We start from the raw sequence: 24,654 nt of genomic DNA, 5'->3' as shown, positions 1-24,654 counted from the left end.
CTGCAATGCTGGAGACCTGGGTTCAATTCCTGGGTCGGGAAGATCCCCTGGAGAAGGAAATGGCAACCCACTCCAGTATTCTTGCCTGGAAAATTCCATGGACAGAGGAGCCTGCTAGGCTACAGTCCATGGGATCGCAGAGAGTCAGACACGACTGAGCAACTTGACTCAGTCACTCACTTAGGCAGAAGACTACTCTGACTTTTGAATTGCCTTATAGTTCCTTAAATTATTTATAGTCCATCTCATGCATGCGTGCTCAGGAGACAGGAATTGCCAAGGTGAATCGCTGATTTTTAAAAAGTTTTTTTGGTGGGTTTCGATGATAACTGCCCATGATGCATCCCCTTATAGAATGCAGTGATCGAAGGTAAATGGGCCAAGTTTACCCAAATCCATTACTTAAAAGCACTTACCAAACCTGTCGGAGAAGGCAGTGGCACCCCACTCCAGTACTCTTGCCTGGAAAATCCCATGGACGCAGGAGCCTGGTGGGCTGCAGTCCATGGGGTCGCTAAGAGTCGGGCACGACTGAGCGACTTCACTTTCACTTTTCACTTTCATGCATTGGAGAAGGAAATGGCAACCCACTCCAGTGTTCTTGCCTGGAGAATCCCAGGGACGGGGGAGCCTGGTGGGCTGCCATCTATGGGGTCGCACAGAGTCGGACATGACTGAAGCGACTTAGCAGCAGCAGCAGCAGACCTGTTCATCTGAGGATAAGCTGCTTCCTCGGAAGTCAGTGGTCGTAGTACTGGGCGTTGTAGGTGCTGTTAGCCCGCTGGGTAGTATCCTTGGGATTCTCATCCATTCCGTTTCACAGATGGAGGTGCCTCCATGGTCTTCCCACTGCAGGGATGGAAACACGGCAGCCAGGTTCCAGCCCAGACTCCTCCTTGCTGGACACTGTAGTCCCTTGACAGGAAATTTCCTTTCCAGTCCTGGCAGCTCGATGTCAGGTGCTGTCCATCAGTGTTTAACACCGGGGAAGGGGTGGTGGCCTGTAGCTTTAACACCCCCCTCCATACTCCCCGCTCACCTGTCGGGTCTGCGCCGTCTCTCCCTGGGAAGGAAGGAAGTCTGTAACCCTGGGCGGTCCGAGCACCTGGGCAGCAGGTGTGCTGAGGTCCCAGTGCCTCCTCGGGGAAGGCCCTACAGGTGCAGGCACGGGCTGGTGGATGAGGGAGTCCCACACCCCTACATGTAAATGTCCTTCCTGCCTGTCTGTTTGCATTTCTGTGCTTGCATTTGCATTTCTATTCTAATTGGGAAAAAATGTTCCCTGGGCTTCCCGGTGGAGAGATACTGCCTCTTTTCCTCGCCATCAGGGCCTGAGCAATTAGGGGATCAGAGAAAGGAAAACAGGTTCCCCAGCCTGCATGGCTTAGAAGCTTTGGGTCTTAGCCCTCTCTGATTGGAGCCACCGGGCAAGTCTAAGGAAGTCAGCTTTCCGGAGAGCTTACCCTCCCCTACTCCAGCACCTCCTCCCCCATCCAGTCCTCCCACCTCCACCTCAGTTTCTTATTGCGGACCCCACAAACGAGCAGGTAGAGACCCCACGGATCACGGCTGCTCCTGCCGGCTCCCCGCCCCCCTGCCCCGAGCAGGTCTCAGCCCCTGGAGTGTCAGTGGGGGACCCAGGTGGGATGGTAGCATTGGGGTCCCGCAGTTGGAGTGTCTTCCGCGTTCGTGAGGGTCCATACCCCCACTGGAGCACTCCTCAGCCTTGCTGGCGCCACTGTCTGAGCCCAGAGTGAATCCAGGGCGGAGATGCTGCCAGGCGTGGGCTGGTACCTCCTCCGGTTCCCGGGGTCTCCAGCAGCGATTCCCTCCCAGAGGGGCATGTCTGTCCTCTTTCCCTTGGGAATTTGCATCTCTTTTTTTTTTTTCCTTTTCTCAATGAATATGCATGAGAATCCCAAGTGAGAGATGAGTCAGTCCACATTAAACCCATTTTTTATGTCAAAATTTGTTTTGCCATCAGTGTATCTGAATTTATGTGGCTTAATAAACATATTTTAAGCAGAATTTATAAAGTGTACTTTTGTGGGTATGCCGAGGGAATTTGAGGTGAAGGAGGTGGGAGGGAGAGGCGGTTAGAGAATTGAATTGGATTTCTTTGTCTTTTTTTTCCCCATTAGCCAGATGCGTTACTTTTTCCAACTCTCTTTGTTGTTTCTTAAATTTCTTATTAGGAATTCAGTAGGAAGGTTAATAATAGGTCCTATTTATTAGAACTTCTTTTCCCTGCTTGCAAATGAGGGTAAGGCAGGACACCAGTACCTGAATGAAAAAAGTTTCTTTCACCTTAAAAGGCAGTGAGTCCCAAAGGCTAGGTTGCCCTGATCAGAGTTCAGTCAGTTCAGTCAGTTCATTCGCTCAGTCGTATCTGACTCTCTGCGACCCCATGGACCGCAGCACACCAGGCCTCCCTGTCCGTCATGAACTCCCGGAGTTTACTCAAATGCATGTCCATTGGGTCGGTGATGCCATCCAACTATCTCATCCCCTGTTGTCCCCTTCTCCTCCTGCCCTCAATCTTTCCCAGCATCAGGGTCTTTTCCAATGAGTCAGTTTTTTGCATCAGGTGGCCAAAGTATTGGAGTTTCAGCTTCAGCATCAGTCCTTCCAATGTGTGTTCAGGACTGATTTCCTTTAGGATGGACTGGTTGGATCTCCTTGCAGTCCAAGGGACTCTCAAAAGTCTTCTCCAACACCACAGTTCAAAAGCATCAGTTCTTCGGTGCTCAGCTTTCTTTATAGTCCAACTCTCACATCCATACATGACTACTGGAAAAACCATAGCTTTGACTAGATAGACCTTTGTTAGACTTGCCCTTCTCCCTGGAAGCCACCACCCAGCAGTGTGGCCTCAGGACTAAAACTCAAACTATCTAATACCCTATTGAGCAGTCATGTCTTATTACGCTAAGTAGAGGGATCTGCAAGAAAGCTTCCAACTTAACTGTAAGTTGCATTTGGCATTCAGCCCGAAAGAAAACAAAGCAGCCACAGACACCACTTTTCTTGATTTCTGAGGTGTCCTTGCTTAGTGGGAGGGCGTTGCGCAGCCCAGGTCTCACCCTGCTCCAGACTGGCTGTCCTCCATGGCCAGCAAACATCCCAAAGGCAGAACTAAGCTTGCTCCTGTGGGCGTCCTCAAGCAGCGGTTGTGTCCCAAGGTGTCTCAGATAACGTTATTTCTGAGAACCTTTCTGGAAACAAATGAAGAAAATTTTCAAAGCAGAATAGGTTTGCTGAATAACCGGGGCCAAGCACCTGTATGTAAGCCATCAAGTGGGCTTCTGATGACGAAAGAGATCATTGTCCTCCTCTCTTCACATGTTACAACAATATTTATGCTTTGTGGTTTCCACCCTTTTAATTTTTTAAATTTAAATTTATTTATTTGTAATTGGAGGATAATTGCTTTACAATATCGTGTTGGTTTCTGCCATACATCAACATGAACCAGCCGTAGGTATCCATATGTCCCCTCCCCCTTAAACTTCCCTCCAGGAGCCCCATTTTCTGTGTCAAGGACTTAGTTTTAGTGACAGTGATGGATATAAAATTTCAGTGACAAAAACCATAATTTTAGATGGATCTGTGTAGTTAATCACAACAGCATCTACATCTCTTGTAAATAACAGTACCTGTACTTGCAAGGCATATTTATTTGCCCATCAGACTCTGCTTGTTATGTTCACACTGTCAAGGCTACTGCTTGGTCTAATACGTTTTTTGTTGTGTTTTATTTCGTTTTAGATGATAAGCTTCTTAAAATCAGGAACGTGTCATTTAGGGGGAGCATTTTGAGAACACCGTGTGTAAATATGTCCTTAATGAAAGCCAAGCGATGACAAGCATAATTGTAAGCTTCGTCCGAGGACTGTACTTTCTACTTTTTGGTAGAAAGTTCTGCCAAATTCTTTGATCTTTCCTGAAGACGTATTTTTCTAGTGAATATTTGTTGAAATTAGATCCAAATGGAAGTAACTTTTCAGTTCTTCAGTTAAAAATTTCATTTCTTTGTGACATTTACCGTATGTGATGTGCTAATAAGGGTAAATGAGTTAACAGGAATTTTGAGGCAAAAAAAAGGACATACTGCATCATCTTCTATTTAACTGGAGGAGAATTGCTTTAGAGTGTTTTGTTGGTTTTTGCTGTACAACAGTGTGAATCAGCTATCAGCAAACACGTACCCCCTCCCTCATGAGCCTCTCTCCCCAACTCCATCCCACCCTTTTAGGTCATCACAGAGCACCAAGCTGAGCTCCTTACACAGATTCCACCTGGCTGTCTGTTTTACACATGGTGGTGTATATTTCTTGCTGTTGTTTAGCCACTAAGTTGTGTCTGACTCTTTGCAACCCCAAGGACTGTAGCCCGCCAGGCTCCCCTGTCCGTGGGATTTCCCAGGCAAGAATACTGGAGTAAGTTGCAATTTCTTTCTCCAGGGGATCTTCCCGACCCAGGAATTGGACCCATGTCTCCTACATTGGCAGGTGGGTTCTTTACCACTGAGCCACCAGGGAAGCCCAGTAGTGTATGTAGAACCTACTGTATCTTAACTTTGCTGAATGCTTTAGTAGAAACTTCGATATTGTGTATGTGTGATTTAATGTCTCTGAACATAGCTGGTTGCTGACTTACAATGGTTTAACTTGAGATTTTTTTCACTTTATGATGGTGTGAAAAGCATACACATTCAATGGAAACCATACTTGTAATGTTGAACGTTGATCTTTCGGGGCCAGCCTTGTGCGGTAGGCACTCCCAGGACATGCTTGCCAGTGACCCGGACCCGCAGCTCCCAGACAGCTGCCCATTCACAGGGGTAAACAACCAATACACTTAAAGCTGTTTTGTACCCAAGACAAGCCGCACTGGTTTTTTTGATTTTACTTTCAGTACAGTATTCAATAAATTACGAGACATTCAGCACTTCATTATAAAATAGAATTTGTGTTAGATGATTTTGCCCAATTTTCAGCTAATGTCAGTGTTATGAGCACATGTATGACGGTCTTGCCTAAGTTACGATGTTCAGTAGCTTAGGTGTATTAAACGCATTTTCAATGCAATAAACTTCTGACTTCTATGATGGGTTTATCTGGATATAACTCCATTGTAAGTTGAGGAGGAACTATACGGTATTTTCGTTTAGATGCAGTCTCTGGATGCTGGCACTCGGACTGCACGGAGATCAAATTAGTCAGTCCCAAAGGCAATCGACCCTGAATAGTCATTGGAAGGACTGATGCTGAAGCTGAACCTCCAGTCCTTTGGCCACCTGACGTGAAAAGCAGACTCTTTGGAAAAGACCCTGGTGCTGGGAAAGATTGGGGGCAAGAGAAGGGGGCGACCGAGGATGAGATGGTTGGATGGCATCACTGACTCAATGGACCTGAGTTTGAGCAAACTCTGGGAGATACTGAAGGACAGGGAACCCTGGCATGCTGCAGTCCATGGGGTTGCAAAGAGTCGGACCCGACTTAGCGCCTGAACAACAACTGGACATTCAAATTAATTGGTAGCTTATTAAAATATTCAACCTTGATTTCTCTCTTTCCCTTTAATGGAAGGATAATCACCATAGTGTCTTGAAGACAGAAGGGATTGATAAGTGTTTGCTGCTGAACCCAAGGAGCTGGGAGGAAGATCCATGGGGAGGGTTGTGGCTTCTGCATCCTGGCTGCCTTCTATCCCTTCTCATGCCATCTGAGCAGCAGGGCGTATTCAGAAGCAGAACCTTAGCATTTTAGGGTTCACGGAAAGAAAGCTGGGGCCTTCTTTGTGAAGAGAGGCAGGAATAAACCTAAATTAAACAGAAGTCTTGGTTCATAGATTAGGGAGTAAGTCCCTTTAACTTAGATGTGTAGACTGGCTGCAAAACTTTGGCTTGGCCTCTGTGCTTGTTTGTTCTGTACCCTTGATGCTCCTGGTTGGTAACGAGGCAGGTTGTCCTGGGTGACGTACTCCAGATGTGCTGGGATATTACTGTTTGTGATAGATGACACCTGAAGGGTTTGGAGTGCTGTGGGGGTGCAGGTTGGGGGTCTCATCCAGCACTGGAGGGCTCTCCAAGGCTTCACAGATGGGGTGGGATTGGTCTGTGGAGGAGATGGGAGGGTAAGGGCTGTGTGTGTTCATGTGTGTGTGTGCATGTTGGGGGCTGGTTCTGGCTGATTGGGGAACAGTGTGTGTGTGTGCAGGTTCAGCTGTAAGCAAGGGTGGTTCACTGCAGGCCGTTAGAATTCCTGGAGAGGGTGTGGGGAGACGGTCTCGAATGGGGGTGAGGAGTAGTGAGGCTGGAGGGGTAAGCAGGAAGAGATAAGAAAGCCTTCCTCAGTGATCAGTGCAAAGAAATAGAGGAAAAACAACAAAATGGGAAAGACTAGAGATCTCTTCAAGAAAATTAGAGATACCAAGGGGACATTTCATGCAAAGATTGACTCAATAAAGGACAGAAATGGTATGGACCTAACAGAAGCAGAAGATATTAAGAAGAGATGGCAAGAAAACACAGAAGAACTGTACAAAAAAGATCTTCATGACCAAGATAATCACGATGATGTGATCACTGACCTAGAGCCAGACATCCTGGAGTGTGAAGTCAAGTGGGCCTTAGAAAGCATCACTACGAACAAAGCTAGTGGAGGTGATGGAATTCCAGTTGAGCTATTTCAAATCCTGAAAGATGATGCTGTGAAAGTGCTGCACTCAATATGCCAGCACATTTGGAAAACTCAGCAGTGGCCACAGGACTGGAAAAGGTCAGTTTTCATTCCAATCCCAAAGAAAGGCAATGCCAAAGAATGCTCAAACTACCACACAATTGCACTCATCTCACACGCTAGTAAAGTAATGCTCAAAATTCTCCAAGCCAGGCTTCAGCAATATGTGAACCGTGAACTTCCTGATGTTCAAGCTGGTTTTAGAAAAGGCAGAGGAACCAGAGATCAAATTGCCAACATCTGCTGGATCATGGAAAAAGCAAGAGAGTTCCAGAAAAACATCTATTTCTGCTTTATTGACTATGCCAAAGCCTTTGACTATGTGGATCACAGTAAACTGTGGAAAATTCTTCAAGAGATGGGAATACCAGACCACTTGACCTGCCTCTTGAGAAATCTGTATACAGGTCAGGAAGCAACAGTTAGAACTGGACATGGAACAACAGACTGGTTCCAAATAGCAAAAGGAGTACGTCAAGGTTGTACATTGTCATCCTGATTATTTAACTTATATGCAGAGTACATCATGAGGAATGCTGGGCTGGAAGAAGCACGAGCTGGAATCAAGATTGCCGGGAGAAATATCAATAACCTGAGATATGCAGATGACACCACCCTTATGGCAGAAAGTGAAGAGGAACTCAAAAGCCTCTTGATGAAAGTGAAAGTGGAGAGTGAAAAAGTTGGCTTAAAGCTCAACATTCAGAAAACAAAGATCACGGCATCCGGTCCCACCACTTCATGAGAAATAGATGGGGAAACAGTGGAAACAGTGTCAGACTTTATTTTTGGGGGCTCCAAAATCACTACAGATGGTGACTGCAGCCATGAAATTAAAAGACACTTACTCCTTGGAAGGAAAGTTATGACCAACCTAGACAGCATATTCAAAAGCAGAGACATTACTTTGCCAACAAAGGCCCGTCTAGTCAAGGCTATGGTTTTTCCTGTGGTCATGTATGGATGTGAGAGTTGGACTGTGAAGAAGGCTGAGCACCGAAGAATTGATGCTTTTGAACTGTGGTGTTGGAGAAGACTCTTGAGAGTCCCTTGGACTGTAAGGAGATCCAACCAGTCCATTCTGAAGGAGATCAGCCCTGGGATTTCTTTGGAAGGAATGATGCTGAAGCTGAAACTCCAGTACTTTGGCCAGCTCATGCGAAGAGTTGACTCATTGGAAAAGACTCTGATGCTGGGAGGGATTGGGGGCAGGAGGAGAAGGGGACGACAGAGGATGAGATGGCTGGATGGCATCACTGACTCGATGGACGTGAGTCTGAGTGAACTCCGGGAGTTGATGATGGACAGGGAGGCCTGGAATGCTGCGATTCATGGGGTTGTGAAGAGTCGGACACGACTGAGTGACTAAACTGAACTGAACTGAGGGGTAAGAGGACGTCAGGTCTTGAGGACCTCTGTGCCACGTCTCGGAGTCTGGACTTGATTGGACGTGTCGACTGAAAAATACAGTCACAACCTGAAAGTAAGAGTTATTTTATTTTGGTGGAGATGTTTAGGACTCTGAGCCCAGGAGAAGATAACTCTGAGAAAACTGCTCTAAGGAGGTAGGGGCGGGAAGTCAGGCTCTATGCAAGTTTGCAACAAAGGGAGCAGGCAGTCTGAACATCAAAGATCAGGTATCAAGTTAAGGAATTTATAGCATTCTGTGCAGGGAAGGATGCAAGCCTGTGGATCCCTGAATTCACTCCTTTTGTGTGCAGCTCAGCCCTCCGGGCCAGTCCTGCTTCCTTGTTCATCTAGCTGCTTGCATTCTCCTAGCTCCTCAGCAGTCACCGGGGGGTGGGGGCCGGCGGCATCTGCTGGATCGCAGTTTGGGGAGCCCTCGTTCACATTTGAAGGCCAGAAATCACTGATGGCGGTGACAGGTCCTGTTTATTAATATGGCAGGAGATATTTTCATTTCACAGTAGCCACTGGCGAATTTTTGGGGAGTGGATTTGGGAGATGTGCATTCAGGGGGAGGGTGCCAGAATGAATTCCAGGGAGTCATGAGCATCCATTAGGAGGTTGTTGGAGGCACACACGTAAGGGTCATGCTGGCCGGTGGACACAGTACTCCCGAGTGTGCAAGAGAGGATGGGGGCAGGGCCAGCCCGGGTTCCTGGTTAAGTCGTGCGGTGGGTGGTTTGTGGGGCCCGGTACTGCATTGGGACCCACACCATGGGGAGCAGGTCTGGGAAGATGTGCGTGAGTTCGGGGTTAGATATTTGGAGAAGACCGTACCCCAGGCACCTGCGCACTGGTTCACCACCCCTCTTTGTTCCAGCCAAGACTGACCACAACCATCTCTCCCCATAAATCCTACATCTTAGACGGCATCTCTCATTCTGATTTCCTCTCGCCACATTTTCCCACACTTGTGTGTCTCTCACTGTACATCCTTACTACTCATGTTGCTTTGCCAAACACACTGCATTCAACAAAAGGACCCTAGATTACGCTGGATGTTCAAGTCACCCCAGATCAGAGCAAATCAGTGCATACCAAGAGGAGTTTTAATACCACCCATTTATACCACTTCTCTGTAATCGAGAGCCTTTTTGTAGGTAATAATCAAAAAGATATTTAAGGGAAAGAGTAGAGTTATAGCTTTATTTTCCAAAGCCCTTTACAGAATTTGATTGTGATGTGCATTAAAAAAATACACATGTGTATTAGATTTTTTTCTTATTTGGTAGATGGTTAGGGTGCTACCATTTATGGATTGTTTGCTGTAATGATTAAAGAAGTTGCGTTTTAGCAGTCAGCCTTGGTTGATTTGATCCAGTTGTATCGTTGTATGACTGTTACTCGTTGGCTGCAAATTAACTTTTTAAACAGCTTTCCTGAGAGCTGCTCCTTATGTAAAGCAAATCTTACTTGATGTCCGTCAGTGCACAGAGCTATATGTCTGCAAGTGTGTGTGTGTGTAAATGTAAATGTAGTTTAGCATGAGTGATAGGTCCCAAGATGCAGCCTGGGGAGCTTACTCCAGAGGCCTCTCTGGCAGTACCAGCATAAACACAGCCAGACGGGTTCTTTCTCTTGGCATTAGACAGACATGAGGATAAGGTTTCTCTGCGCTTGGCCCCATGCTGGCCCCCGGGGAGGCAAAGGTGAGTGGCACATCTGGGCACATGGTTCTTTTTTGATTTATGAGATTGTAGAACTTCCACCCCCCCTCCTTTTTTTGGTACTCCTCTTCCTATTTTGACTGTTGGAATATTTCCTTTCATTGGCCTATTAGTTATGCTTTTAAATTAACCTCTAACACAGTTACCATGTAATTAAATCGTCAAATGTTAAAAATTCTACAGATGTTTTCATTACAGTAAAGTATGTGTAATAGTCAAAATATTCTTGTTATGGTTTCTTTTTTGTGTATGTGGTTATTTTTCTTTGTTTTTCTGTATTTTGTGCTCAAGACATTAAAAGTCAGAGCTCTTTTAAGTTGAAACATTCTTAACGGCCTCGAATCAATCAAACCTCTCTCGCAGTATGATGTTACAGGCTATTGCTTCTAAAATTATGTGAAGGAATAAATCAGTGAGCCTGACAGTTATTATAACCATAAAGGTTATAAGTAAAAATTATAATGCTGCAGTATGAAACCCCATCCATATTCCTGCGTGGTGGCCTATGAACATGTCCCTATTCTTGGTATAAACACTTCACTTTATATGCAGTCTGTTGCCGCTGCTGTTCAGTTGCTAAGTCGTGTCGACCCTCGTAATGGTCTTGTGTGTGTGGACTGCACTTACAGATATATGGAAAAATAATATAAGCCTTGCATTGTTTTGATTTTTTATATATTAGTAAAAAAAAGATACATACAGCATTTGATTTACAACCTTGTCTCCTCCCGCCCCCCCCCCCCCCAACATCTTCAGAGAGGATGCAGGCTTACAGAAAATGCTTCCTTCCTACGCAACACTGATCTCAGTGCTTGCCGGGGTAAAAGCCCTGATAGCGCAAACCGCGTGCCCCGCGCGGCACCGCTCCCCGTGATCCGTGACTAATCCTGCAGGCACTGCAGAGAAAGGTCCGGACTCGGAACTGCGGACGGCCTGCCTGGAAAGGGTGACGTCACCTCTGTCTGCGCGTGCGCGCGGCCGCTGATGCAGAGATGTATCACCCAGCTCTTTGTGCTCTGGGGTGTGTGTGCGCGCGGCTCTCCCCTAAATAAAGTAATGAGTAAAATTCGGTGATCACCACCAAGACTCCGTACTAATAGGAACCCTCCAGCTTATTGCTGCACGTTGCTTTTCTTTGTTCTTTCAAGATGCTGCTTTATTTATTAACTATTTTTTTTTTTTTTTGCCGCCACAAGCTGTGTTTTTATAAAGATGGGGAATCTTTGCAGTCCTCCCCCACTTTCAGGTTTCCCACTTAGTAAATACTAAAGTAGAACGGCTGACGGGCAAATGCAACCTCTGAAAACTGAAAATGGATGAGCAGGGCAGTTTGCCTTGTCTTTTAGGGACAAATCCCAGTGAAGGAGGTGAGGTGGGCTGTTCAGAACAAGGTGGCAGTTCATTGGTTACAGCTCAAATGGGGAAGAAATGACAGTATTTCTTTTTCCTAACACTGTTTTTACTTAAAAAAGAATTGACTCATGTAGTTAGAGGATTAGGTATAATTTCAAATGACTAGTAGTATATGTCAGTAGTCCCAGGAGAAATATGGAGGGAAAATACTAACCTGTGTTTTGGTTTAGACTTTTAAAAATTTGATTCATTTTAAAAACTCATTTGATTTGCTTCATCTTAATTCTTTTTAAAACAGCTACATAAATTTTGTTGGGATGATGTGCGGCATAAAAGCTTTTTGCTTATTGTAAAAATATTTCTGTGGTGCTTGCTTTTTTAATTAAAAAAAATAACAACACGTTGTGGGGGGGGGGGGGCGGATGGCTCTTCCTTTTCTGTTTGTTGTTTTTAAAAAATCTGATACCAAGGAAGTGACCAAGCCTGTAAGCATTCTGGACAGCAGTGACTCGCTTCAGAAGGTATTTGTTCAGAGTCACAATGCAGTACCTCCTTGTAGAGTGGAGGGGTAAAAAATAAGTTGATTCGACCAGTGGGGTATTAGATAGTTTGAGTTTCAGACCATTGGTACAACTAAAAGATTTTCCATTGTTGAATAACTTGTGGAATGTTTACTCTTAGGACCCAGAGGTTAATTTTCCTTGTTAGAAGTGTAAGTCATACTACTGGCCATCTGAACAATACTGAGCTTAATAGTTTACAAACTTGAAACAGAAAGTGCCAAGGAACACAGGGGTGCCTCTGGGGGGGTTTCAGGGGCAAGAAGCTGGAGAAGTATGTTCTGTTAGTTCGTTTGTCCGTTCATTCGTTCCTTCATTCAGCCCATGTTCATTGACCATCCTGTGCCTGCCATCTGGGAAACAGCAGGGAAAGAAACAGACGTGTCCTCTGGCTTGCAGGTGGATTTAGAGGAAGAGAGGGGGAAAGCGGTCCTCCTGATGGGTAACGTAATACGAGTCACTTTAGGGAATGTAGATAATTTGGGAATGGGGGGGATTGAAACAGATCACAAATCAACAGACTACTGAGCCAACTAGCAATCTGAAAGGTGATAGAATCAATTTTGGCAAGTCACATCATGCTGAACCTGGAGGGCGGGGTTTGAGATATTTTTAAATGAAATGTTAAAATCTCCGAATATTCAAATATGATTGCTTGAGGGAAAAGGCGTTATTTGTGTTGACTGAAACCAAAGGAACGAGGAAGGAAGGTCATCAACCGCTAACTGCACATTTCTGTTCACAGTGATGAAATCAGATCTGTAGGCGCCCTGCCCCCCAGTAGCATTCAGGAAATATCAAGATCTAGAGTAATATGAACGCTTATCATATGAACGTTCTGGTCAAATTTCTTTCACATTTGGTTTAAGAGAGCAGTGGTTGCCTGTCTTTTAGGCCTCCCCTTTGCACCAAGAAGGAGTTGGGTGAGCTTTGGCTGACTGCATCTTCACTGTGCCCTGAAGCTAGCATTTCATTAAAATTCACATGGGCTTCTCTGTCTCAACAAAATGGACTTTAAATTGTAACGAGTGTCCAGTCTCTCTACACACACTTCAGTATCAGTTCAGTCGCTCATTCATGTCCGACTCTTCGTGACCCCATGAATCCCAGCACGCCAGGCCTCCCTGTCCATCACCAACTCTCGGAGTTTACCTAAGCTCATGTGCATCGAGTTGGTGATGCCGTCCAGCCATCTCATCCTCTGTCGTCCCCTTCTCCTCCTGCCCCCAATCCCTTCCAGCATCAGGGTCTTTTCCAATGAGTCAGCTCTTTGCATGAGGTGACGAAAGTATTGGAGTTTCAGCCTCAGCATCAATCCTTCCAGTGAACATCCAGGACTGGTCTCCTTTAGGATCCTGGTTGGATCTCCTTGCAGTCCAAGAGACTTGCAAGAGTCTTCTCCAGCACTGCCTGTGTAATTGGAAAAGTATGTAATTTACAAAATAGTCCAACAACTACATGTCCTCTGACTTTGGCCATTTACCTCTGTTTATTATCCCCATTCATGTTGCTTTTCTCTCTCTCTCTCTCTCTTTTTTTGCCCTTTCCTCAGTTTAGTCTCTCAGTCATGTCCGACTCTTTGCAACCCCATGGACTGCAGCATGCCAGTCCATCATCAACTCCCAGAGTTTATTCAAACTCATGTCCATCGAGTTGGCGATACCATCCAACCGTCTCATCCTCTGTCATCCCCTTCTCCTCCCGCCTTCAATCTTTCCCAGCATCAGGGTCTTTTCCAGTGAGTCAGCTCTTCGCCTGAGGTGGCCAGAAGATTGGACTTTCAGCTTCATTATCAGTCCTTCCAGTGCATATTCAGGACCGATGTCCTGAAATTCTCTCTGTGAAGTTTGGTGGCCCTTGGAAGTAAAGTGCTGAGTTACATGGTCTGTGGCACTGGTGTGGTCTGGGGTCTCGCAGTTGTCACTCTGAGATGGCATTCACCAGTCCTCTCCCCAGAACGCTGAGAGTGTGGAAGGACAGACATGTGCTTCCAGCATGGTTGCTGGGTGTATCCTTTGTTCCACAAGTTTAAGAGCCACAGCTTGGTCCTTTTATGTATCAGGAAGCCCGGCAGTAGGAGTTATCCTATCTGTAGTGTAGTCTGGAATCACTGGAATAGCCCAGAAGCCATTTATTTGTAAGTTTTTTGTAGTCATGCGCTCCATTTTCATAAATAGCTCTTCAGGGCCTGGAACAGAATCTGCCTTTTGATCTGAGGACATTTCATGGCTGAGTTCTTCCTGCTTTTTATTGAAAGTTACATGATATATTTAATCTGGCTTTAGTGTGTATACAGGCTGCCTCTGTCTTTTGCCTGTTTTTAAAAATGGAAACCGGGTTAAACATAATGCTTAGGTGACTGCCTAATAATAGCCACAAACTCAGTGTCTTTGTGTGGTTAGTTTTATGGTTCTCTTTTTTGTTTTGTTTTTCTGTTTTAGATGTTTTCATTGTCAATTTTTAATAACAGTAACATCTCTTCTTCTGTGGCATATTCAACAAAAATATTGCAGTGAAACTATTTAGAATTTACATTCTCTTCTATGTTGGGACATGTACATATATCATAATAAAAGTTAAACGCATTTCCACACCAGTTTAGCCATTGACTCACATGTCTTTCTTCCTCTGGAAAAATGGTGAATCTTAATCTAGGGAGGCTATTCAGGAACTGGTTGGCTAGAGTAGCTACTTTTAAGACACTGAGGATCCACGGGAGCCAGTCTGTGGTTTACAGTGGGGCATGGCAGGTGAAGGCTGTTTCATTTCCTTCACTTTTGTTTTCCCATCAGTACGGTCGTCTTCCCTGTGCGGCGGCCGGAACATGGCAGTTCTAACTAGCATCATTCGCGCCATCAAGGTCATTAATAAATATTGTAGCCCAGAATCGGCAGGAATTGTCAAGTACGCTGGCCTCTCCTGGGGTCCCTGCCCAGGAATTGGGACCTTCTTCTTGCTGAGGGTTGTGTGACAGGCAGTACTTGCTGCTGTGGTGTGGAGCCCAGGACAGCCATGTTGGTGGCATCTCCCTGAAGGCTCTGCCTTGTCCTGGCCGGGGCGCCTGCGGGCACAGGCTGTTGAGGGAACGGCCGGAAGCAGCGTTTTCTTATCTGGTGGTGGTGGAAGGGAATCCTCTTTTCAAATCCCCGTGGGATTGAGGATCCGCAGCCACGGCTCACTCCCTCCGAGCATCCTGCCATTTGATCTGCTCCTCCTTGCCACGTGGGTGCCACATGTGGCTCACAGAACTTTCCATCCCGTGCCCTGCCCTCCAGGTACTTATGAGCTGGTCTCCAGGAAGGCTGCCGTGGTGCCCGATTCCTCTTTGTATTTGCCTCCCCCGCTGCCGTCCATGTTCATATCAGCTGCAACTGGGATGTCGTCAGTCTTTGTGGACACACGCAGTGAACCGCCCAATGACGGGCAATAAACTCCTGAGACGACATTGCGTCCATTCAAGGGTTTTTGAAGGAAACTTAAGGATGAAATTGCAGACCCTTGGCTCCTGTCTTGCCTTTTATAAATAGCCCCTGTTTTAAAAGCTTGGTGGGTTGCCAGCGCAAGGCGAGGTATGCTGCTGCTGCTGCTAAGTCACTTCAGTCGTGTCCGACTCTGTGCGACCCCTTAGATGGCAGCCCACCAGCCCCACCCCCGTCCCTGGGATTCTCCAGGCAAAAACATTGGAGTGGGTTGCCATTTCCTTCTCCAATGCATGTAAGTGAAAAGTGAAAGTGAAGTTGCTCAGTCATGTCCGACTCTTTGCAACCCCATGGACTGCAGCCTACCAGGCTCCTCCGTCCATGGGATTTTCTAGGCAAGAGTACCGGAGTGGGGTGCCATCGCCTTCTCCAAGGTGAGGTATACTGGAAAGCAAAAGAGGCTGGCAATGTGGAGGCCTGGGTTCTGTGTCGAGCGAGCCCTTTCTCAGCCAGCTGGGTAGTGTGCTAAGCCCTTGGACATTTCAACGTCCATGATTTTCTTGTTGTTTAGTCGCTGAGTTGGGTTGGACTCTTTGCGACTAGTTGCATCCTGTTAAACTGGGTTCTTCCTACATAGGTATTCTGTGGACAGGGTTGTTACTAATCTACCCATTCTTTGCTTCTGGGAATGATAGGTTGTAGAGACTAGATCCTGTTCGAATTCTCCCAAAGGGGCTGGTGTGGTTGCTGTTTGTGCGCTTGTATCAGCAGGCTGGACTCCGGCCTCGAGTCAGGTCCCGGTCCTTATCCTGAGCTGGGAGCCGGGGCTGCAGGGAGCTTGCCCTAAACCTGCAAGCGCAGAGATTTGGGCCAACTTTGTCCACACACTTTGAGGCTCCCCTTCTGCTACTCATGGTTTCCCCCCTTGGTTGGAGCTCCCGAGGTCGCCCTGAGCTGTGTCCTGACTTGTTTCAGCAGCTCCAGGTGGCTTAGGCCGGGCCCTGCCCTCAAGTCCTTATAAAGAGACTTCCTCTATCCTGCTTTTGGTCCCTCTCCTGTCTGTGCCTTGAGACAGGCGGTTTTTACAGGTTTCAGCCCTGTGGCAGGGCTGGTCTGTAGGAACCGCTCAGGCACATGAGACATGGAAACTCTGATCACTTACCAAGAGCACTTTTTCTCGCTCCGGCTTTCAGGTCTGTGCCTTCCATTGGCTATTACCAACTCACAGTTTGGATCCTTTCCTTGTACTATTTTGACAAAAACAGACAGGAAGATAGGGTTGGGGCAGTAGTCTTTCATTTTTTTCAAGAGATTCCTCTGCCATGAATGACAGTTACTGGGTTAAAAAAAATTTTTTTTTTAGATGTAAGTTTATTTATTTTTAATTGGAGGATAATTGCTCCACAGTATTATGCTGGCCTCTGCTGTACGTCAACCAACATGAATCGGCCTTAGGTGTACATGTGTCCCCTCCCTCTTGAACCTCCCACAGTCACTGCTTTGATGAGAATGGCCAATATCTTGAACCCAGACGACCCCTGTACAGACCTCCAAGAGTAAAATCCTGAGACGTTATTACAAGTGTGAACATCCTGACCCCAAACTCCCTTGTAGGCAGCCACCCTGGCGAGTTTAGGCCGGACATGTTTGGGCTGCCAGGGTTTCCTTGGCTTAGATGGACATTGGCTTGTCCTAAACTGGGCTTCCTGGCCAGAGTATTTCCACTTGGCCTTCACCGACTTTGGCGGGGGCGTGGGGGGAGCTGGTTTGATGTAAGAAGAGGGACCTGGGCCACCCTGTGAGGCAGGTGACACCAGGCCATCTTGGCACGTTCTCCAGTGACATTCCTCCAGGGGGGCATGACCCAGAAAACCTGGAAGGACAGAGCCAAGAGGGAGCGGTGGCCGGTCCCCAGCTATTTATAATCCCTGCTCTCCTCCCTGACACTTTTATTTTTAACCAGATTCGCAGATAGGATGTGGCTTTGAGCTCCCCCTAGAGGATTTAGTGTGCACGAATCATAGTTGTTTTTTTTTTTTAAACAATGTTGCTACTTTATTTGCTACTGTTTATGTTAATCATGGAATTACAACCGAAGATTTGTGAAACTATCTGGACTGCTTTCACATCTAGTCTTTTGGGGACTGATTCTTTATTTAAGGCTGGAAATGACCAAGAGAGCCTGCTTAGTCTGGGAGCCTCTGGGTCTGCATCTGCAAGTTGTTCTTCCTCATTAAAGGAGAAGGATCAGAGACTTCCCTTCATAGAATAAAAAGTGAACTTCATGGGTGTAAAGAAAGCAGCTGTGTTGGCATTGAACACAGGGTGGTTCAGAAATATGAAACATGTAAAATATCATGTATGAAACGAGATGCCAGTCCAGGTTCAATGCACGATACTGGATGCTTGGGGCTGGTGCACTGGGACGACCCAGAGGGATGGTATGGGGAGGGAGGAGGGAGGAGGGTTCAGGATGGGGAGCACATATATACCTGTGATGGATTCATTTTGATATTTGGCAAAACTAATACAATTATGTAAAGTTTAAAATAAAATTTAAAAAATAATAATAAAAAAAAAGAAAATTACCAATGTAAAAAAATAAATAAATAAAAATAAAATTAAAAAAAAAACATAAATGACACTCAAGCAACCCAGTCATGGTATTTTCTCCTTTGTCTTTCAGGGTTTCGAAAAAACGATGAAATGAAAGCTATGGATGTTTTGCCCATTTTAAAGGAAAAAGTTGCATACCTTTCAGGTAAAGTTTAACTTTCTTATCTGCTTTATTGTTCCTTGTACCTTGATACAATGTCAGAGTCCAAAATACTAAACTATAAACTAACTCACCCATCATAACATAACAGCATTGTCATTTCAGTGGATTTTTAACTGCTTTATTCTTGTAGCGTTGGCCTAAGAATTTGTTGCCCAAAGCATTTTCTTCTAGCTGGCAGGCACATTGTTGGTCAGATAGCGTTGGTGATTACAACGTGTTCATGTCTGTTATTCAACACATTTTGACTACCTTCCCCAGTCAGTTAAGTAAAAGAACTGATTTTTCAAGGTCTATCATCTCAGCAAAGGTGGTGGGAATGTGACCAGATCTAGAGGTGTCCAGAATTCCCACCTTTCTTCCCAGTCCTGGAATTCCAGGAAAGCCCTCATGTTCCCTGCCAGAGGTCCCCCTCTGAACAGTAGACCTTGGTTTTGGGGACTCCTGGCCCTCCTGCAGTGTGAAGACAGACTCTGGACTAGTCTCCCAGGCTCTGGGGCACTCACCTGCCCTTCCTCTGCACGTAGAGGGTCTGCTTTTGGGCCGTCTGCCCAGAGGCTTCTTCCTGCCTGAATAGAACAGTTGTTGGGTATTATACGTTTTCCTAATACTTTGGCCACCTGATGCGAAGAGCCCACTCTTTGGGAAAAGACCTTGAGGCTTGGAAAGATTGAAGGCAGGAGAAGAAGGGGACAACAGAGGATGAGATGGTTGGATGGCATTGCTGACTAAATGGACATGAGTTTGAGCAAGTTCCAGGAGGTGGTGAAGGACAGGGAAGCCTGGTGTGCTGCAGTCCGTGGGGTCACAAAGAGTTGGACACAACTGAGTGACTGAACAATGACAAGCACCAACTCACGTGTTACAAAAGAGAGGTTTGCAGGAGTTTTCTGCTGTGTTTGAGCAGGAAGTATCAAATAAATCTGTAGATTGTCACGTGCTTTTAGACAGTTTTCCTGGATGTGTTTCCCTTGATAAATTTTTATCTTTCTCAAACAGGCACACTCTACTGATTTGATGTCTCCTCTTGAACACATTTTATTTAAAGTTTGTAGCACAGCTAGCTGCTCTGATATGTTCTGTGGGTCCTTTCAGCGTGTGGGACAGATATATACTTAGGACGCAGCTTCCTGTGGTGTTTTGCTAATGTTATCTCGCTTTCTGTCTCATAGTGTTTCTTGGGCCCTGTTGAACACTGTTTGATGGTTTTGCTGAAGTAAATCTAACTCAAAGTGAGTTTGAAAAGTAAGAGGTTCATGAAAAGAAGACACTTTTTTTTTTTTTTTTAACTTTTTCGTCTTTATTTTGTATGGGGTCTAGCCGATTAACAATGCTGTGATAGTTTCAGGTGAACAGGGAAGGGACTCGGCCACACATATACACGTGTCCATCCTCCGCCAGCCCCCACGCCCCCGCTTCCAGGCTGGCACATAACCCTGAGAAGAGTTGCATGTGCTGTACAGCAGGTCCTTTTTGATTATCCATTTTAAACATAGCAGTCTGTATGTACATGACCATCCCAAACTCCCTAACTATCCCTTCCCCTGCTGCTGCTGCTGCTAAGTCACTTCAGTCGTGTCCAACTCTGTGCGACCCCATAGACGGCAGCCCACCAGGCTCCCCCGTCCCTGGGATTCTCCAGGCAAGAACACTGGAGTGGGTTGCCATTTCCTTCTCCAATGCTTGAAAGTAAGAAGGGAAAGTGAAGTCGCTCAGTCGTGTCTGACTCTTAGCAACCCCATGGACTGCAGCCCACCAGGCTCCTCCGTCCATGGGATTTTCCAGGCAAGAGTACTGGAGTGGGGTGCCATTGCCTTCTCCACCAGCTACCAAAGATTAGTTTTCTAAGTCTGTGAAGAAGATACTTTTGATTGTTGGAAAAACTTGGTTAAAAAAAAAAAAAGTGAAAGGGGAAGGAAAAAGCCCTTCTTGATGCATGGCAACCCACTCCAGTATTCTTGACTGGAGAATCCCATGAACAGAGGAGTCTGGCAGGCTATATGGTCCATAGGGTCCCAGAGAATCTAACACGACTGAAGTGACTTAGCACAACACACACACCACAGTTTTGCAGTATTCCTAATTTGTGACCAGAATCGGCCAGTTAAAGTATCGTGAGGTCCTTGCTGGTTGCCTTAAGCTTGCTGTTATTTTATTTAGGAAGGGAAGAGAGACTGTCATCGGCCCCCAAAGAGCCCTGTTCCCAATCCCAGGTTCCTCCACCACTCCTCTGATGTACTTTTTGCTCTGACCCCATTTTAAAAGACATCAGGGGTATTTAATATTATGGTAACTTTGTAAAAGCTCTCCACGTGAATGACTTTTAGTAAATTAAATCAAAGTGCACTAACAGGGCTTTGAAAAAGCAGACCAAAAGATCAGAGATTTTGTGAAATACCTATGAGCTCAAGCTCTCTTAAGAAGCCAGCATGGATGCCTTGAACTTGAATATATCTGATCCTCATTCTCACCTCCAGGTACCCGGAAAAGTAGTCCTCACTGTACTTAAGTGAGATTGCACAGAACTGTTTTCCCCATTCAGAGGGGGAACTAAATGAGGTGAAGTGACGCATCTAAGGTCTGGTGAAGTCAGGAGGAGGGGCAGGAACAGAGGCGCCCTGTAGTTTAGTGTTGGATGTATGTAAGGTATATTTATAGCTTGCATATTTAGTGTATTGCATATTTTTAATGTCCTGCATGTGTGCACATTTAATGTATGTGTATATATTGGGTTGGCCAAAAAGTGTGTTAGGGTTTTTCCAGAAGCTGTGATGAAAAAACCTGACCGAACGTTTTGGCCAACCCTACATATATATATAATGTCAGCCTCTGCATGTTCCCTATGCCATTAGGGTTTGGGCCTTAAAAGAACTCACAGGCAACCTCCATTGTTTTTTATCCCTTAACTTTTTATCATGGAACATTTCAACATCCCTAAGGAGAGAGACTAGTATAATGAATTTCTGTGAATCCATGGATCACTTCAATAAACTTGTTTCATCTATGTTCCTTGAAAATCTTTTTAAAAAATCCTGTTTGTTATTAATAGAGATAGAAGGGAATAATAACTCTTTAATAATAATAGCTCTTTAAAAGCTAATCAGTATTCATGTTTCCCTGGTTGTCTCATAAATTTGTCTTTCCAGGATGTACATTGCAGTTGGTTGATGTGTTTGATGTATCTTTTTAATCTTGAGGCTCTTCCTCTCTTCTTCATTCTTTTTATCTTACTCATTTATGTTTATTTATTAAGCGAGGAAGCAGTGTTTTCCTGTAGATTTCCCTACATTTTGTTGGTTGCAGCCTTGGGTGGTCAGTTAACATGTCCCTTGCCTTTGGTTTCCTGTGAATTAAGAGCTGGATCTTGCTGCTTGATTAGACTTAACTTAGATTTTGTAGGAAGTAGAGCATTTTAATGGGTAGTGTTGGGTAGTTCTACTAGGAGTTTTATTGGGAGAGTCTGGTGTCTCTTTTATGACGTTTAGCATTCATTGATATTTCTTGCTTAGATCTAATACTTACTTAGGGTTGCAAAATGGTAATATTCTAGTTGGGCTTACCAGGTGACACTGGTGGTAAAGAATCTGTCTGCAGTGCGGGAGACATGGGCTCAATTCCTGAGTCAGAAGCTCCCCTGGAGAAAGAAATGGCAACCACTGCCGTATTCTTGCCTGGGAAATCCCATGGACAGGACTACAGTCCATGGGGTCGCAAAGAGTTGAATGACTAAAGTGACTTAGCACTCACACACAATATCCTAATTCTACCCTTTTTTCTTCATGTATCAACTTGGATATTCCATAAAGAGAAATGTCCCATTGTCAGCTTCGTGGTTTCCCTGAGTTCATACAGGAAAGGAAGATCCATGATTGATTCCTGACCTTTATTTCCAGGCAAATTAAAAAGAAAAAAATCATTAGTCATTTCAGACACATAAAAAAGTGCTGAGATTTTTGTCATTTTGAGCTCCTGGTTTTAAATATATCTGATGTTTCCATTGTGTATATATATTTTCTTATGAAGTTAAATTTTTTTCATCCTTGGCTAGTGGGAGCCTCTTCAGATTGGCTCTGAAATCCAGGTACCGTGGTAATAGAGCTTGTCTCTCTGCTGATGTGACAGGATGTTTCAGGCCCCACCGAATCTGTTTCCTGCTCCGTGTCTGCAATCAGCCATTTCTCTAAAATGCCCTGGCTCTTTCACGTGGGGCGTAGTGCAAGGTGCTGAGGAAGCTGCTCTTCTGGCGGGGCACATATCTGAGTCAGATATCGTATGTGTGTTTATATATATATGTTTTCTAAATGAGAAATGATGTCAGGGCTTTGTACTAACATTTCCAGGTCAAATATAGAATTACAAGTATTTTATTTTTCTTTGATTTTATATTTCTATCTCCTTGTCTTTTCCTTATGCTAAGCATCTTAGTTCCTACCCTCATCAACTTAATTACCTATCTACATTGTAGTACTGATGGTGTCACCATAGTATGAAGACCAGATGCAGTTCAGCAGTTGTCTTATTTTTGCCATCCTAAGGATATGTGCCGCTAGTATGCAGCAGCCCTCCTGTGTTTTAAAGTCACACAAAATAGTTCCTCTATACGTGGGTCGTGTTCCTCCCAACCTGAAACTTAGGATCATTTATCTTATTTTACTTTACATTTTTAAGGCTTAAAAAACAACCACCAAATCTTGCTTCAGTATTAAGTAAAGTGTATATACATCATTTGAGGGTTAAAAACTAAAAAAAAAAAAAAAAAAGTTAAAAAATGAGGTGTGTTCAAATCTAGTTTCTCTCCCTGCCTTCTCTGCCTTGGGCCTTTCCTCTTCGATAGATAACCTTCTTTTGCTTTGGTTTTCTTTAGTTTTTAGTTTATTTCTTATTCTTTTAAATGTGTCCTTCTATCCATCCATCTATTCTTATCTCCTCCCCCGACCCTGCCTCCTCCACCCCGTCCTTCTGCACCATTTTCTCTGCTTTGCTTCTTTCTTTTTAAAACAGCAATCTAGAGAGCAGTGTGCAGCGGAACAAACAGAGATTCCTCATTCCTTTCACAGTTGTACATACGCTGCTGTGTACAGAAGTGAGTCGCTTAGTCTTATCTGACTCTTTGCGACCCCATGGGCTATACAGTTCATGGAATTCTCTAGGCCAGAATACTGGAGTGGGTATCCTTTCCCTTCTCCAGGGGATCTTCCCAACCCAGGGATCGAAGCCAGGTCTCCCACATGTGGGCAGATTCTTTACCAGCTGAGCCACAGGGAAGCCCTGTGTGCAGAGACTGTAGTTTATCCCGTCAGTTGTCTGTTGATGAGTTACTCTCTCAGTGTAGTGTTTCCAGGGCAGAGTGAACATTGACCTTTGGACCTGGGGGATTGACAGGAATATAGGGTTTGATTGCCTAGAGTTTCGTTGTTAGTGTGGTGACCACTGACCTTAGTTCTGGTCTCAGTTTTGCAGAAAATTCTGCATTTCTTGGAAAGGTAAAGAGGACCTCCCATCAGTTGTATGTATTTTTGCTAGTTTCTAGCACCGTCTGAGGCCATAGTGACCCAACTGGAAGGTCGGGCACCTCTGGAGGCCTTCCATACACTGTGCGTGCATGCTCTGTGCATGGGTATTCAGTTGTGTCAGACTCAGGGAGTCGTGTCGAACACTGACTCCCTGGAGTGTAGTCCACCAGGCTTATCTGCATGGAATTTTCCAGGCAAGGATACTGGAGTGGATGGCCATTTCCTTTTCCAGGGGATCTTCCTGACTCAGGGATCGAACCCCGCGTCTCTTGCTTTTTCTGCATTGGCAGATGGATTCTTTACCACTAGCACCACCTGGGAAGCCCCCATACACTGTACAGAGTCTTAAGGTTGTCCTAAGGTTGTCTTAGGCAAGTTTCTGATTCCCAGGACTCAGCAGGAATGAGGTAGGAGCAGTGAGCCTGTGAAGGTCAGGGCTGGCCCCATGATGGCCTTGAGCAGGGGCCCGGTGGACACCCTTCCAATAGCTTTGATAGCAGACTTAATAGTAGCCATAATTTCTCTTTCACGAACCACACTTTCTCAGAGCTTTGCTTTGGAAAAGTTTGCTTTTCATGGTTAGTGAGTTATTATTCCTTAGAGGGGAGTAAAGAACCATTTTCAGTGGTATTGGAAACCAGAAATTCAGATGAGGGCCATGCAGAGAAAAATATAGTCCGTTCATTGAGATTTACATTATACTTCTCAAAGTAAGAAACTTTTCTTAAAAAAGTTTGTTCTCAGTATTATGAGTTTCAATTAATACTTCGATTAACAAAAAAGACAGAAAAAAATTTATTCTGCTTGGGTGAAAGGTGACTTTTTATTTATTCATTAAAAAAAAAAGGGTGACTCTGAATCTGACTCCTTCTGTGGTCACAAGTTCCCTGAAGTTACCTTTTATTAGAGGAAAATGAGTGTCACCGGGTTGAGGAGAGGAGGTGTCACACAGATGTTTATAGCTATTATTACGTAGGACCTTTCCTGCCTTCTTCTTAATATTAAAATAAACCTCAGCTCATTTAGCCTTTGTGTTTCTGTAGGAGTGTTCATCAGGCATTTCCTTTTTTAACTTGCCAGTAGCTGATAGTAGGCACTGTTAATTAAGTTTGTTTGGAATATAAAAAAGAGTTTGTTCCTCCACTGAATGTTTATT

The 24,654-nt window shown here is 45.0% G+C and overlaps 1 protein-coding gene across 5 annotated transcripts in view; it reads left to right on the top strand.

Moving 5' to 3' along the window:
• The window catches only part of TRIO (trio Rho guanine nucleotide exchange factor), a 362,510-nt gene that overhangs the window by 112,201 nt on the left and 225,655 nt on the right, over positions 1–24,654 (top strand). For 4 of the 5 annotated variants that reach the window (XM_061393858.1, XM_061393861.1, XM_061393859.1 and 1 more), the window contains exon 2: positions 17,896–17,970. In XM_061393858.1, coding sequence (XP_061249842.1) covers positions 17,896–17,970 — 75 coding nt within the window. Of the gene's footprint in view, positions 1–3,982; positions 4,512–17,895; positions 17,971–24,654 lie in introns of those variants that run through there. The other variant, XM_061393857.1, reaches the window with a different exon arrangement.

Source organism: Bos javanicus, chromosome 20 (genome assembly GCF_032452875.1).
Source record: "Bos javanicus breed banteng chromosome 20, ARS-OSU_banteng_1.0, whole genome shotgun sequence".
NCBI classification, from domain to species: domain Eukaryota; kingdom Metazoa; phylum Chordata; class Mammalia; order Artiodactyla; family Bovidae; genus Bos; species Bos javanicus.
The sequence above is the reverse complement of the archived record's forward strand: the minus strand, read 5'-3'. Positions and strand labels throughout refer to the sequence as shown.